Source organism: Colletotrichum godetiae (assembly GCF_030913485.1).
Source record: "Colletotrichum godetiae strain CBS 193.32 chromosome Unknown BDP55scaffold_14, whole genome shotgun sequence".
NCBI classification, from domain to species: Eukaryota; Fungi; Ascomycota; class Sordariomycetes; order Glomerellales; family Glomerellaceae; genus Colletotrichum; species Colletotrichum godetiae.
In genome coordinates, this window is record NW_026851262.1 from 384,431 (window position 1) to 399,821 (window position 15,391).

General features: G+C 51.2%; 2 protein-coding genes across 2 annotated transcripts; both read right to left on the bottom strand.

Annotated features, from left to right (window-relative positions):
* Positions 1 to 8,196: 8,196 nt before the first annotated feature.
* Positions 8,197 to 9,974, bottom strand: BDP55DRAFT_548928 (protein phosphatase type 1 complex subunit Hex2/Reg1; the record flags this gene model as incomplete). The annotated part of the gene is made up of 2 exons (XM_060568882.1): positions 8,197 to 9,229; positions 9,277 to 9,974. 2 exons carry the CDS (start codon positions 9,972 to 9,974, stop codon positions 8,197 to 8,199), a joined length of 1,731 nt encoding a protein of 576 aa, XP_060431405.1.
* A 1,184-nt stretch (positions 9,975 to 11,158) lies between these two features.
* Positions 11,159 to 12,090, bottom strand: BDP55DRAFT_659171 (uncharacterized protein; the record flags this gene model as incomplete). Its single annotated transcript, XM_060574534.1, has 1 exon — positions 11,159 to 12,090. A coding segment is annotated over exon 1 (344 nt), but the record flags the coding sequence as incomplete, so codon positions are not given.
* Between the last annotated feature and the right edge of the window lie 3,301 nt (positions 12,091 to 15,391).

The window sequence follows — 15,391 nt, forward strand, 5'->3', positions numbered from 1 at the left end:
CTCGGCATGTTCCACCTACCTTACTTAGACCCTCGCACCTTGACTCAAGTTCGCGGCTCGGTAGTGTTCAGGGTGAAATACTCCGAAAGAGAGGATTGAATTTGAAGGAAGAAGTATGTTAGGATGAAGTTTCATATGCGAGCCGATTTAGTGTTGGCTATCGTTATTTTGTAAAGAAGGATTAGGGGAACATCCGGATACCTAAGGTGCCTCGGAGCGCAACCAGCCCAATAACCTATAGAGATGAGGAGGCATCAGCGCTCTATGACCAGCGTTTTTATAGGTGCTTCTAATGATGTGTGGCGCGATGCCATCGTTACGAAAGGACTCGCCTCATAATATTAATGTTACACTCGACATATCTTCAAGGCCGTAATCCTCCATGGTCTCAACCGGAGGTACCAGTCTGAAGTTGTTCTAGGTTCGTTTCGTAACCTACCTTCCTATAACAATCCCGTTTCTAAATCCGCAGTCGTGTCTACCTAAGAGCTGGCACTCCAGAGTCGCCGACACCTCAACACGGACTTCCTTACTTAAACCGCCAGCCAATGGGTGCCGTTACAATGACTAGTTCAAGTGCTGCGGCCCGAAGACAGTCTTAACGTAATGGAAGGCATTCGCAGAATGAGGTGAAATCACTGAGCACAGATAAGTCATGTCTCGGATGGCACGTTGTTCATATCTTCTCACCGCTTGCTCTCAAATTTTCTTGGTCAGTATCGTGCGAGGAACAAGATGTGGCCGTTCCGAATGGAGCGTCAGGAGGCAGGAGAATCAGACCAAGACATTGGTTCTTTTGGTTATTTCAGGCACGTAAGTGCGTAGAAAAGCTCACCCGTTGCAAATATCTTTAGAACAAGACATAACAGTTTCGATTTGGCAGGAAGTTGCCCGCGGTACATTGTGCACCACTTGCTCAGACAGCGTGTGCCCATGAACAATCCTTCGACGAGTGCTCGTTGAAGGATTAATACCTTGAGGTATTGATGAGTTATGAAAGCTCAGCAATATAACTCTTGTGAGAATCATTGTAACAAGTCGCAGCGTGGAGTTGACATCTGTCATGGTTCTCATCGATAAGTTGGTTGTGAAGGCGCTGTTGTTGACGGAACATGCTCGCTATCCCGTTACTTAAGTCACAAACATCTGTTCCTACCCGGTGACTAGAACCTATACTAAGCATCTCGAACTTCTAATCGTCCGGCGTGTTGTCCATTTTGAATACATACACGCCAACGATTCGGGATACGCCATGATGAGATTCTTTCTTGGTAATAGTAATGAACTTTAGAAGTGCAAGCCACCTTGATTCTTATGAGTTCGCAGAGTGGCGTGCTCCACACTGATTTCAACCTCCAATTTTGGTTCCGTGAGCAGCGGGGCCTAGAAAAATGGCACTTCCAGTCTTGCTCTGCTGTCCTTGACGTACGATCGCACAGGAGCTTCTAAGTCTCCATTGCCACCAGTTACAGCGGTATGGCCAGGAATTGGTCTTCATGTGTTGCCGCGTTGAACGGTTTCGGAACATCGCCATTCGGTTCATTGTGTCTAAGCCGCATCTATGACTGCGACATTTGACGGCAGATTCAAGAGCTCTTCTATGCCCAATCACCTTGTAAACCCCGGGAGGACTGAAGCCTACCACTCGAACGCTATAGACCTACAACATATCTTAGAAGGAAGACACTGGCAGGGAGCTCACCAGAAAGATAAAAGTTAGTGGTCTACGACATGCTAGATTGTGATTTGGCAAGCCTGCTACGTGCGCTACTTGTCATGGTAATCAAGGTCGTATATAGTCTACTCTATTACTTCTTTGAATACTAAGACTCTCAGTGCGGTACTAGTATCGACTCGCCTGGTAATTAACATATAACACTCAACTTTACTTATTTTACCGCTAGGCGACCCTACTTTCCATCTTCTTATCTTTATACGGCTAGAATACTTTGGAAGAGATGACTAGGAGTTAGGGATTGAGTTATTTAGTATAAAGATCTAAGAGTCGTTGTATTTACACGCTCCTCTACTTTATCTCCGGTACCTTACGTTTTGTTTTGCAAGGGTTTTAATGACAAGGCATGGAAAAATCATGTCCCTGTGCTTCTGCCTCAAAACTTCAGAAGCGTAATTGCTGGATAGAACTCTTAGTTACTGAGTCATGTATAAGACTGACGCTCTGATCCCACAATGCTCGGTGTAAACACACCAGTCCCTTCCGTGTCCAGCTCTTAGCAACCGTGAGGACCGAAAGCCTGGTCAAACTCACAACTATGTCCTGGGCTTCGGTAAGCGATCTCGGTATTTGAGATGCTGGCTTTACTGTTCGTCCCCTGCTATCCGGGGGAGACAAAGGTGAACGAGTCGGGACAACAATCTCTGCGATTGACTTCTCTATCATTCCTCATTCAAATTAGCTTGATATAATTGGAGCAAGTCTCTGGAAGAAAGTGTGGGCTGCTGCTCGGCTGGACTTGTCTGAGAACAAGTGCAAAGATTTACCTTTTCACCAGTGCGATTGTTATGTAATGACTCGCGCCTTATACGGTACAGCTCAAGTCCGGGGGTAAGAGCTTCGGTCACAGAAGCTTATGTTCAATACTTGGATTCGATATCTAACTTATCTAACTTGCAGTAGCTCTGCTGTGGCCCTAGTACAACGGTAGCTCTACCGTATTTCGTTCCAGACCCGACTTCGTAAAATCACTCTTACCACTTGCATCTCCAAGGACGAGCGTTAACCCGTTAGTTCCATCCACTCTAGTGAGGCTCCAGCATCCTTAGCTGCGGCTACTTATCAAGTAATACGCCATCTCATAGAAAGACTGCATCCCGGGTAACCTATGCAACGGTTCCGCTCGCGCGGCGGCAGGAGTGTCAGCCTTGAGTCAGTAGTGCTACATACACCAACCTCTATATGAGGCTTGCAGGGTTCTCTCAACCACATGTGAGAATAGATACCCGAAACTGTCGGTGTCGCTAACAATTTTCTATCAACAGGCAAGTACGATACGACAACGACTCTGGGAGTCATGACTTGGGAGCGTATGCGAGCGCCTAGTCAGTCTTCGAACCTTACACTTTGTCGCCTGTAACAGAATGGGATTCTCCTCTCTACCTTCAGGTATCTTTACGCCCCTACTCCCAAAGCCGAACTTCATTGGCATCAATAGAGACAGCAACGCGATCACCCTTAGATACCCCCTCATCGCCTTCTAAGAGTGCCGATATCTCAATCGAACATAACTGACGTAAAGAGAGAGTACGGCGGAGCTTGATGATCGACACAAACACGCACGTCGTCAGTCTTGACTCCTTGGGTCTCTCTGCTCAGGGCAGAAAACCAAATCCACGCAGAATTCCATCATCATCCCTTACAATTACGAACTTCGTCGCACATTCGCGCCGCACCCCCTTTCACCCCTCGTGTTTGGTTGCACAAAATACACAATCACACAGGACGCTGGACAAACGGGTGGAACACGCGGCTAGCCACCAAAAGCCCAGATCAATGTCTCACTGACCCTGCCCACCCCCAAACTGTTTCCCATCTCCACGTTCTTCTCCGCCTCTCCCCCGTGGAGAACTATCAAGCAAGGGAGTCGGAGACATTTACAGAGACAAGACGTGAGCCAAGGAGTGGTAACCTAGTGCGACCATGAGATAAGGACCCCCAAACTTCAAGGGGCGTCAAGCCATGTCTTCATCTAGATGTGAGGTAAACAATCCAGGTCATTCTCCACATCTAGGGAAACAACATATGTCTCGGTTTCCACACGCCCGGCGCCGATGCCATCGGGACAAGTCGATTCCTAGGACAGTGCGGCTCCCTCCCCAGGCCATCCAACTTCATCGAATACCCAGCACACCATCCGTCCCGACAGAGTGTGTGAGTACGTACGACACAACGAACGGGCACGCTTCGCCTTCCGGCACTCTCATTGGTCAATGGCTCACCTTATTGTCAAGATAAAGCTACGGGCGTATGTGTTACACACTCGAATTCCCCCAAAAGAACCATGATAACAAGAACCACCACCACCCCACAAGCGCACACAATCCGGTCGTCTACACCACACCCTCAGACTCCTCCCAGGTCTCCCTCCTAAGGTCGCTCTGGAGCCGAGAAACTTTCTCCTAGCTGCTTTGCTAGTGTAGACCTACACATATCCCCTCGTCCAGAATTATCAACAGCCAGTACTTATTCTCTCAACTCACACCCCTTTCCACCAAGGAATACACCCAAGCCTTTTCAGAGCCGCCTAGCCACCATGGAGCCATGGCACGGCCCCATGGGGGGGCCCCCACGCTTGGTCGTGCAATATCTCTCTCCAACGTAGGTAATCATCATATCTTCCAATGCCTCGCTCATCGGCCTCCCGCCCTTTTGCGTCAGCGCACATATCTCGGATCCGTCTATCCGTAGCTGACGCATGTATGTATCTCTCTCACCCTCTTTCTCTCCTTTCCATCGATACTCAAACTAGTTCGTGCCTCGTAACACCAGAATACGTGCTCTCGATGCATCTCGCCGGCGGGATAGGTCTACACACACACATAGCGACTTCACACCCCGTCTCCGGCTCAGCCACTCACCACCACGCGGTCCGGCAGACGGCATCTTCACCATGATTCGCTGACTAAACTCGGCACCCGGGGAGAAGATCGGCACGGAGGTGGTGACTTTTGTGAGGTGTGTGTTGCCCAGTCTGAACCTATCCTCGGCACCCATTCACCGAGGGAGGCGGGATCTCATGGCACAGATACGACAAGAGTCTGAAAGTACCCATCCAGAAGGCGTACGCAGAGAGCTCCTCCAGATATCCACCCCATTCAGGCACTTAACCCAGTGAACCGCAATTCCCCTTCTGGAACTCCCGAGATCGTCGCTGCAACATGTACGTAAGCAGAAGCAGCATATGCGACATGTAAGTAAAACCACGCCTCACACCAAAAAAAGCGGGTTTCCCTCCGCCTTTCCCATTTTCTTGAAGTGATCGACACGGGGCCATATTTGACAGCGGAACCACTGCCAATGCGTGTTTTGGCGCTTCTCTCGATTCCAGGTTCCGTTTCGCCACCTCCACCTCCACACGAAGCTCTTCCTCTTCCCTCGCCCCCAAAAAAAAAATCCAGAAACACGTCTCCAGACAAAGTACATATTTCATACTCCAGTCAAATCCCCCTGTTGCCCCCTGTCATGTGCATTTCGACCTTGCGTCCCTGGCTCCAGGACCCTGATTTACAGCGGGGCACAACTCCGCGTCTTCCCGATACCGTCCGTTTCGGTATCATGCTCTCATCGTGCATATCATCATGAACTTGCCACATGGATCCTTGCTTTTCTACTGTATGTATCCGTATTCACCTTGCCACGTCCAATGCCTTCAGATTGCCGCCCTGTGTTGGTGAGTCGGCGCCAAAATATCGGTGCAACCCGCAACCTAAAATCGCCAAAATCACCGAAGAAGAAAGAAGGATAGATAAAATCGTCCGATCAACGTAGCGTTGGTTGATACCTTCCTTGCGTCTCCCCCTTCCTCCCCTCCCCCCCAGCTCCCCCAGGATTTTCCGCGCGTATCTGAGATGGACCCTTACTCAAACCACCCCGATTCATGAGATAAGCCGGCGGCTTAACACACTTCAGCTCAAAACTAAACGGAAACCAAAAGTGTGAAAAAAAGAAAAAGAAAAAAAGGCGCGGAGAAAGGCTAGATAGCTAGAGAGAGTGGTGACACGCATATTGTCAGATAAGCCTGCATAGCCACGAACGATTCAGGACACTGCAGATGTACATGTAAACGCAAATATCCCCCAAAAAAGTCCAAATGAGAAGAATCGATGGAAGGTGGGCGGGCACAACTGTCCCTATGAAAAAACAAAACCATATGCAATGTCGTACATACACCACTGATAGCGACTAAAAGTCCACAATTCATCAAAAACGCCCCGAACGACAAGAGGGCTCAAGGTAACTTTGAGCCACGTATTGGACCCTGAACATCTATTTCTCTTTGCAGAAATTACTTCACACGGAAGGAAAAAAAGCCGTCACTTGGGAATTAGAAATAAAGCATGTGGTATCGAAATTTCTGCCCCCCAATATACCCGTAGCAGTACTGTTTACCATAAGCCCCCCGTCAGCACGCAGAGAATGGCGTTCACATCATCAGCCACCAACATCACGCTTCCACACCCCTTCTTACCGTCACCACCACCACCACCACCACTACTATCACAACCTAATACGCACATCAAGCAACCTTGTACAACCCCCGGAAGGAGCCGATAACCTTTGAGTTTCAACGTAAGCAGACTATACATCACATCACATGACATCTACCTTGTCCCTGAGAAATCAGAAAAAAACTGCGGTGAAATTCGTGGATAGCTACCAAGATAGACGTGTAGACGGAAGAGAGAAAGATCTCCGCAGGGGTCAAGGGAGCCTCATCATCGACATCAGCCGCATTCCAAACACCTCATCTAGGCGCGCTAGGTACGCATATATTCACCTCTGCCTTATGCTCCCTTCCCTAGCACGTCTAGCTAGTAAAATCTAGTTCACGTCTCCCCGTCCTCCCCGTTCCTCATCCCGCGCCGTAGAGGTTCTCAGGGTTCCCGGCGGCCGCGGGAAGGCCAAATGGAGCCAAAATACATCAGCAGAACAAAAGAACATTCCCTGTTACACAAACGAGAGTCTAACTCTAGCCCCCCCGCCTTTCCCTACGGGATAGATCCAAGGGCAGATGGGTGGATGAAAAGCCCGAGTCGAGCAAGAAATCCACGATTTGCGTAAACGAAAGATCTAGAAGCACGTCATCCCGTACAAAAAACAACAACAACAATATTACATTTATACAACCAGACTCCAATTGAATAACCACACCCTCGCACAACACCACTCTGAACCTGAGATCCCCCCCGCCCCCAAGAACTCACATCCCACATAACGCCGCACCTTATCAGCAGCAGGGGGCGCCAATCTTCCTTGCCTCCATGGCGGTCAAGCCCAATACCTTGCTGTCCATCCCATCCCTTGCTTTCCAGAGATGGCGGAGGAAAAGCAAATATACTGAGACATTGGAGATGCTGGGAGACATTCGGCGTAATGATACACGTAAACCACGAGGTAAACGGCCGGGACAGGTACACAATCACAATCACTCTCATAATCAATCTTCTTGCGCGTCAGCATGAAGAGGGAGGCATCAGAAAAAAAGTACAAACACAACAAACGTTGTTAATCGTGTGAATTTTGGCATCTTTGCCGCGGCGAGTTTATTTGCTCGAGCCTTTTTCTGCCTTTCTATATACATTGGACCCGGGTCTCATCCAGGTGTATCCGTTCTCCTCGACGATACACATTTGTACGTCACTTTCCCACTGCCCATCCCTTGATACCCGGGGGTTTTCCTGCAAGCCACCGCTGCCAAGAATGCTCGACATCTCCACCCAAGGCACGCCGAGCCCGATATGGACAAGACCGGCATTGCGGAGTCGACGTCAAGTTTGCAGCTGCGCTATGCCCGGGATTCCACCTCTTCCCACGGTCCAAGTTCCGAGTGCTACAAGCACGTCAAATCCGACTGCACCAAACTCTGATGAGACCCTGCCAACTCTTGTTATGAAACAAATCATTTTCTTTTGTTCTCCGCCCATTCTTTCCCATTGCGCCATTGCTGAAACCCCAATACCTGGACCCAATTCGCGTGCCAGGCCTTGCTGGTGAAGACCACCTAGTACCCAAGATTTCCCCAAAATGATTGTTACAAGCATATTCCGTGTATCGTCATTAAATCCCCACGCAACATTCCTTGTTGCCATGATAGTGAGGGTATTGACCAGCCCATTACCATGATTCGCAAGCCTAAGCGCCGGTATCCCACCATGTACCATTCCATATTGAGCTCGCGACCAAATGTGATGGAGCCATCGACTCGCTGTGTGATAATGCTCCCCGTGTGTGATGGTTTGATTAGACCAGAACCGTTCGTGACCCAATGTGTTGGCCTGATTACATCCTCGTGGTCGCTTCAAGATGTGAAAATCCTCCAGCTTCTCGCAGATGCATGAGGATGTATGCGTCCGCCTTTCTCCGTATTGTACACCTACTACCAAGAACGACGTGCCGATTGAGTTTCGCTAGAGTCGAGCAAGGAAAGTCCGAGACCCAAACCGCCTTCAATGAGTTCTTTACTTCCTCCATCCAACGTTCCAAATAACATGAGCAATATCCCGGGCTGTATTAACTGTATCAATGACCCGGCCGATGATTCCTTCGTTGGAAGATGATTCCCCCTCTTCATATGGCATGAACATACCTGACGAGGTCCGACGCATGCCAGCTGGTTCGGCGTTCAGACTGTTGGTGGACGATGATCGTTGTAAGCCTGCAGATTTGTCGTCGGTTTTTGTCGGTGACTGCCAACCCATGGAGACGGCCTCCTCCTCTTCATCGTCGTCGTCATCAAAGACAAACTTCCCAGAACCCTTGGAGGGTCGCAGAGTTTCTTGAGATGAGGATGGCGACATGACGGGGCTTCTGTACGAAGTGCTGTGCTTCATGGCTGTTTCTTGTGGCTCGGGGGTATCTTCGCGGTACTTAAGAGTAGTCGATGGCAACATCGCGATCGTCTTGCCCTCAGCGGCTGCGGCGGCTTTTGACGACTTTCTTCTAAGCAGGGGTGCCTTCTTCTTTGTTCGTGATCTCTTCATCATGATAGCTCCTTCGTCTGAGTCGCTGTTGTCGTAGCGCTCAGTGTCTGCGTCATCATCGTCATCGTCGCCCTTGATATCGACTGCGATGCATTGAGACACCTGCTCATTGAAGTGGATGTGCTTCTTCTCACTGGAGGGTGAGATGATGCCGGATGATGTACTTGACGGGCACAGGTTGGAGCTCTCGCGACTCAGTCTTCTCGATGAAAATGGAAACGTGACGTAGTCTGTGGTGGCTCGCTCCAGTGTTGGTCGAGCCAAACGTCTCCGTCCGTCCTTTTCTTGGGCTTGGACTGCCGCGGCAGCCTGCTTCAGCAAAGAAGACGCGGATAATGACCTCTGTAGCATGACTTCCGACATACTCCTCTTCTTGAGGATAGGCTTCTTGTTGACAAAGGAGTTGTTCTTGGTAAGCCTGGCGCTGTTGGGGTCGGTGGTGATGGGGTTCAGGGTGTTTGGACCCGTCTGCAATGGTCCATAGAGCCAGGTAACATCACAGTCCTTGAGCCTGCCAGGAGTTAGTTTGGACTGAGGTATGCTTCAACGGTTACCTACCAGTTCAAAGTCTCGGGGGAGACGGTTTTCAACTTGTTCTTCGACTTCATCCAGGTCCTCCATGATGCGTTTTCTAAACGAGCCGCGTTGCTATATTCGGACCTCCGCGACACGATGAACTTCCATGACGACCAGATGTCCTCCTCTTTCCAGTTGTGCGAGAGATAGTCAACGTGACGCGAGGGTTGTACTCGAACAGCAGTATCGTCTTCTGCGTGTTCTACATCCAGAACGAATTCAGGGGTGTTGGGTCTGGAAGTGTTCCCATCAGTGTCGTTGTCGACGGGTGAGACAGTGTACGAGTCGCCAGTCCGGGGACTTGTTGGTGCTTCCAGGTCTTCAACTTGGTCAAAATAGCCAGATTCCTCATAGTGAGGAATGACGAAATGGTCGTTGGCGTGCACCGCAAGGTCTAATGTGTCGTCGCAATCGGATGCAATGGAGACATTGCTGGCAGGTGTTGAGGAGCAAGAGAGGTCGGTAGATTCGGCGTGAATGGTCCTGGGGGATGAAGGGGCAGACGATGGTGCTGAGTCGGGATACACCTTGGCGTCTGCGAATACGTCGCTGATATGGCTGGGAGCAGGAGCCGAATGGAAGCTCGATTGTTTTGTGACGAACTTTGGTTGTGAGTGCGAACGTCGCAGGTTGGATGAGGAGAAGTAGGTATTCTCCTCTGAAGATAGAACGACAGCCATCGTTAAGGTGTTTAGGCGAATTGAGGAAGGTTAGTCCCTAATCGCCGCTAATGGGGTACAGAGGCGAGCAAGATCGGTCATAAGTATCCAAATGGAAAGCTGTGGTCGTCGGGTTGGTGGTGTTTTTGTTGTTGTTGTAGGTGGATGGGAAAGAGGTGATAGCAGCAGGTCGTAGATCTTGGACCAGAGAGTCGGGATCGGGGCGACGGCTACGTAGGACGGAGAGGGGGCTGTTTTGTCCGGGAGGATGACGGTCCCTTTTTCTTATTCCTCCCACACCAGGCCGTTGGTTGTACCGTGCAGGTTTTCGGTGGCTCAGGACCTAGCGCGGTGGCGTCCCAAGAAACAAAGGCGGTGACTGGAGCGATGCGCGGGGGATTCGCCAGTGGAAAAGGCGGAGGAGTCGTAGATCAGGTAGGGCGTAACGGAAGAGCAAAACTGGCTGGCGCGGGCTTGGACTGACGGTACACGCGTGAGGGTCAGTGACGATGGTCGAGAAGAGACGACGGCTGAAGTAGACTTCGCTGCAACTTGGAAACGCAAACGAAAACGTGAAAAACCAGGCGAGTCGCGGGCGGCAACGGAAGGAAGCGGGAGGGAGGTGGTTTGTATATTTGCTCGAGTCTCGAGTCGGGTAGGTGGAGAGTGAGGACAGGAAGAACACCCGAGGTGTGAAGGGAAGAATGGATGGGTGGACGGATGGAAAGGGTAGGTAAAAGTAATCCGTGGTGTATGGAGAATTTGGGCTGCTCGATAGCCAGGCAGGGTAGGGGAAGAGAAAAAATAAAAAGGTAAAAAAGTAAAATACTGGGTAGGGAAGCGGATCGAGAAACTGGAACGACAACCGGCACGTTCGAGCCCCAGAGGCTGATTGCAGGTCTCGTTCTTTTGCCCGCCCCAGTGGAGTCTCTCAGTGGATTAGGAGGAGAGAGAGAGAAAAAGGTAGGAGAAAGAGTGGGAGCCATAGGTACGGACACCACTCACATACCGGTACGCCAGGTCAGGGCAGGTATACGACCGGGGAGGGGGTGAGGAGGAGGTACCGGTATCCGTACGAATACCTACTGCAAAGATGGAAGATGAGGGGGGGTCCAAGTCAATGTGGAGGGGGGTCAGAATGCAGAAAGGCAGAGCGAGGAGGGAGAACTTGAGAAGAGAGAGAGGGGCGTGGGAGATGACGCTCCGGGGGGGGGGGGGGGGGGGTGTGGGAGACACAGTTTTTTTTTTTTTTTTTTGCCTTTGCTTCTGGTTATTCGGGAAAGGGCTCGATGGTGCAAGCAAGGGTGATGGTGGGCAAGGAGTCCAAGGGGTGGCAGGGGGAGACCTCGTCTGTGTGGAGAAGTAGCGAGGACTGGACCCGGGCTTGAAGGGAAGCACTAACTATTATTGAGACTTGGAAACGGAGAGAGTAAGTGGAAATGATAGTTGATCGAGGAGATGAAGGCCTCACATGGGGTTGAATCACAGCGTGCTAAGCCGCATGGAAGATAGAAACTGGGAAACTGGAGACCGAGAGACGAAGCGACGAGGAGGAGGAGGAACTTGAGGAGAGGCATCTGGAGACTTTGCGAGATGTTCTGGGGCCTGGGGATGAACAATGTGGATGGGGACTGCGACGTGGACGTGGACTGGGGAGGAGGGATCAGGGCACTAGCAGCAAGAAAGCAACAAGCAAGAAGTGAATGTGCGGTGCAGTTGCGATGCGAAAAGAGGTACTTTGCCATAGTCCGGCACGCCACCAACTACTTCATGTACGAGGTAGCTCCTTACGAACAGACAGACCTGAAGATACGTATTTTTGTATCTCGTGAAGTGCCTCCCTACCTTGGGATACATAGGAGCAAGTGGGACGAGGACTCTCAGTCCTGTCGGTAGCCACTTAGCAAGGACAAGATACGTGGATGTGAATGGGTAGCAGATGGACACACGCAGGCTGTACGTAGGCAGAGTAGCCGAAATGACGGATGCAAGTACAGAGTAAAGATACCGGTAAATTGGTGTCGTAAAGGAGGCAGGTATGATGCTGAGGGAATTCAAGGCAACTGAAAAGTCCAGGAGCGGTGCGAAAGAGAGAGAGAGAGAGAGAGAGAGAGAGAGAGAGAGAGAGAGAGAGAGAGAGAGAGAGAGAGAGAGAGAGAGAGAGAGAGAGAGAGAGAGAGAGAGAGAGAGAGAGAGAGAAAGAGGCGCAGGTGTACAGTAACAAAGTAGGGGCGCAAAGCAACGCAACGCTATGCTGCGCTGCGCAAGCGTTTATCAGACCCCTGCAAGCCAATGCACACACCATAAATGCAAGTGTGGCAGCTTGCAGCCAGACCGACAACTGGGGTGAAAGTGGGAGGGTATCGGAGGAGAGAGATCCAAGGTGCAGGAGACAGCGAGTAACAAACATACCGGCACCTACCTCGATGTCTATTCGTCAGGGCTCGTCCACCAATGTAATGATGCTGGTGGTGGTGGTGGTGGTGGTGATGATGATGATGATAAAGAAGGGGGGAAAACTTGTCTTGAGAAAGGGCCGCGAGAGGGAGGTATCATGTCTATATATCTGTGTCTCTGGGATTGGAACTTCTACATCCAACTTCAGGCATGTAGAATTGAACGAGAACAAGACACAAAACGGCGAGGCGGCGAATGCGGCGTTCAGCGAGTGTTCAATTGATTGGTTGATATGGCCCGGAAAAGGTCATCGAAGTAGAAAAGGAATCCGCAAGGAGCTATCTGGGCGAAGTGAGGATGATGCGGAGGCGGGAGATGGGGGGCTCTCTCTATGGGTACACAGGACGTTCAAGGGAAACTCCAAAGACAGAATAGAGCTTCATCGACCTCAATCAAGTTGGATTCACCCTCCCCGGAATACAAGGGATAGACAGGGCTTAAGCACGGACTGATACTGAGCAGCGGTTGAGCAGCCCTCTACGCCGTCGTAGCGGCGGCCGGGATAATAAACAAGAGACATAGAGGATGATCCGGGGCAAAGCAAGATAAGGGCATTAGAGAGATGTGAACCAATGTCAATCAAGTAAGCCAAGGTCTGGAGATTGAAGACGGTCTCAGCAGGGACAAACCCCTCGAGAGAACGGATTCGTCCTAGCCGTGGGCGGGTACGACAATCATTCGAATCGTAGACCTGCGCAAATGAAGGCATGCCAGTGTCTGGTGAACGATGCCACCGAAACGGACTTGGGAATGGGCGTTGATTGTCCGTTACCGCAAGGAGGTGAGAGACTGTGTGGGGGACACTTGTTCAGCACTGTTGCCAGACCGATGAGCATACGAAAAGCGTCCGGCAGGTAAGGCGGTCGTGGCGGTCCTGGGGAAGTGGAGGTTGCAATCCCGGAATGCCACGACACATTGGACGAAGAGAGAGCGAGACAGGCTCGTCGCGGATGTGGTGCCAATGAGAGCAACCTAAAGCGTGTGTTGGTGAATGGTATCCAATACCTAGTGCAAGCATAAATCATTACTGCCGAAAGTGACGAGATGACACATAACCCAGCCAAGCGCACTGTATGAGGTACCAAGCATCGATGAGTGGAGGAATGACGGTCGAAGGAGTGAGATACCCGGTGATCTTCAGGTCTTTGGGTCTCTGATTTTTAGCCATATCCAGGCCGTGAAAGCCCGTCTCACATTTGTGTTCCTGGCACAAAGACGTCAACGTGGGGACGTTTGTCGTTTTGTCGAACCATGTCGGATACATCGAATCTTGTGTGCAAGACACGAATACGTTTTGCCGAGGGAATAAACGCAATAGCAAATGCCAACAGCTCTTTACGTGGCCCCAGGTACTTGACCGACTGGTCCTGCACCTACAGCAGCGATTTGTAGGTTACGAGGGCGGATGGCAGCGTATCTCTGCAGTATCCGTACCGTACGGAGGCATCCGAATAGAATCTCTCTTGACTGTGGAATGCCACTAGGTCCTGACGAGGCCTGAGCACAGTGAGACCTCGTGATAAAGCCAAAAGCCGCTCCAGTGACGATGGCGCAAGAACGATAATGGGAATGGCAATATCCAGTTACCTGGGCCAAGTTGTGATCCTCGGATGGTCGGACGCCTCATTGTCTGAGGGTTCGAGCAGGGTCAGCTCCCCAGCCCCAAGCCCCAGGCCAGTGTGAGTCTGGCTCAGGGCTGGCTAGGCAAGCCTCAAGCGAGGGAAGCAATGGGCCTTCTTGGCTGCCTTTCGGCAGGCTCGAAATTGGCAAGGCGACTGTGGTCCCAAATGACAGGGGGTCGTCGGCTGGACCCTGGGCATGAGGGCGAATGGAGTTGAAAATTATTTTCGAAAAGAATTTTTCCTCCATCTGTCGCGCTCTCGCCCCGGTCAAATCCCACGTTGCTGCACCCACTGACAACGTGATCCCCGCCCTCACCCTCGAAACCTCTCTGACGGCGGGGACAAGTTGGTTGGTGTCCATATGTCTCGCCCGTAGGATTCTCGTTTTCCGTATAAGTCCGCGTAACAATTCCTCATGGTCCGTGCCGATCCCGGGAGACTCAAGTCGCCGCCGTCGTTACCGGAAGGGATGACCGTTCAGGCCGAAAGACCATCTGGCCCAAGATGGGGATTCCAAGACAGGCCTGGAATGGATGCTATGGCGATAGGCGTGGGCAAGGAAAAGGACCGACCGAACGAGGCCGAGGGCTGATATCAAGGGTGACAAATATGGTGCGAGGAAACCCAAGGGTCTTTGATGCGCTAGTATCAGACATAGGGCGCACTTGCAGTAACACTTTCTCTCCCTTCACTCTTGAAGTTTGGACCAAGAGTTTTGGATGCCGTTTGTCAAGCTTGGATATGCAAGTCGGGGGTTTTCTCTTGCTGATCCCGCCGGGAGACTCCAGTCAGCAGTAGAGATGTCAAATGCAAGTGACGTTAGCTGGCATCGATCGTGGATCATTACCTGAGCAAGCAGAGTGATGCAGAGTATGTTCGACATGCAGCGGATTCGGAGGCCTGATATTGAATTAAAACAAGATATGCAACTCTGCCCGGATGTCGACGTTGAGCAAGGAGCAAGCGAAGATCTAAATCCAGAGCCTCCTTCTTGGGCTGCGCGTCTGTCGGGCAGGCCGTCCAAGATACGGATACGTACCGAGTCTTAGCAAGGCAAGGGCAAGCCGACGAGCAGGGTCACGTGGGGGTGTGTACGTCGGAGGTAAAAGGTCACGACGGTCAGAGCTGCCCCGCAATTTCGCCGCGATGATGTGGATACTGGTTGTGGCTGGCCCCAGATGGAGACTTGCGCATGACCGGAACCTTTCCCCGGGCTGACGGCCTGGTCACTCGGTGCTGTAATTTAGCGTGCCATGGACTTGGACATCGCGGGGCAAGCTGTACCTCGCTAACAATTACGCGCAGGCCCCTTTTCTTTCCCGGGGAGATGGCAACAGCCAACAGGGCCAACAGCTACGC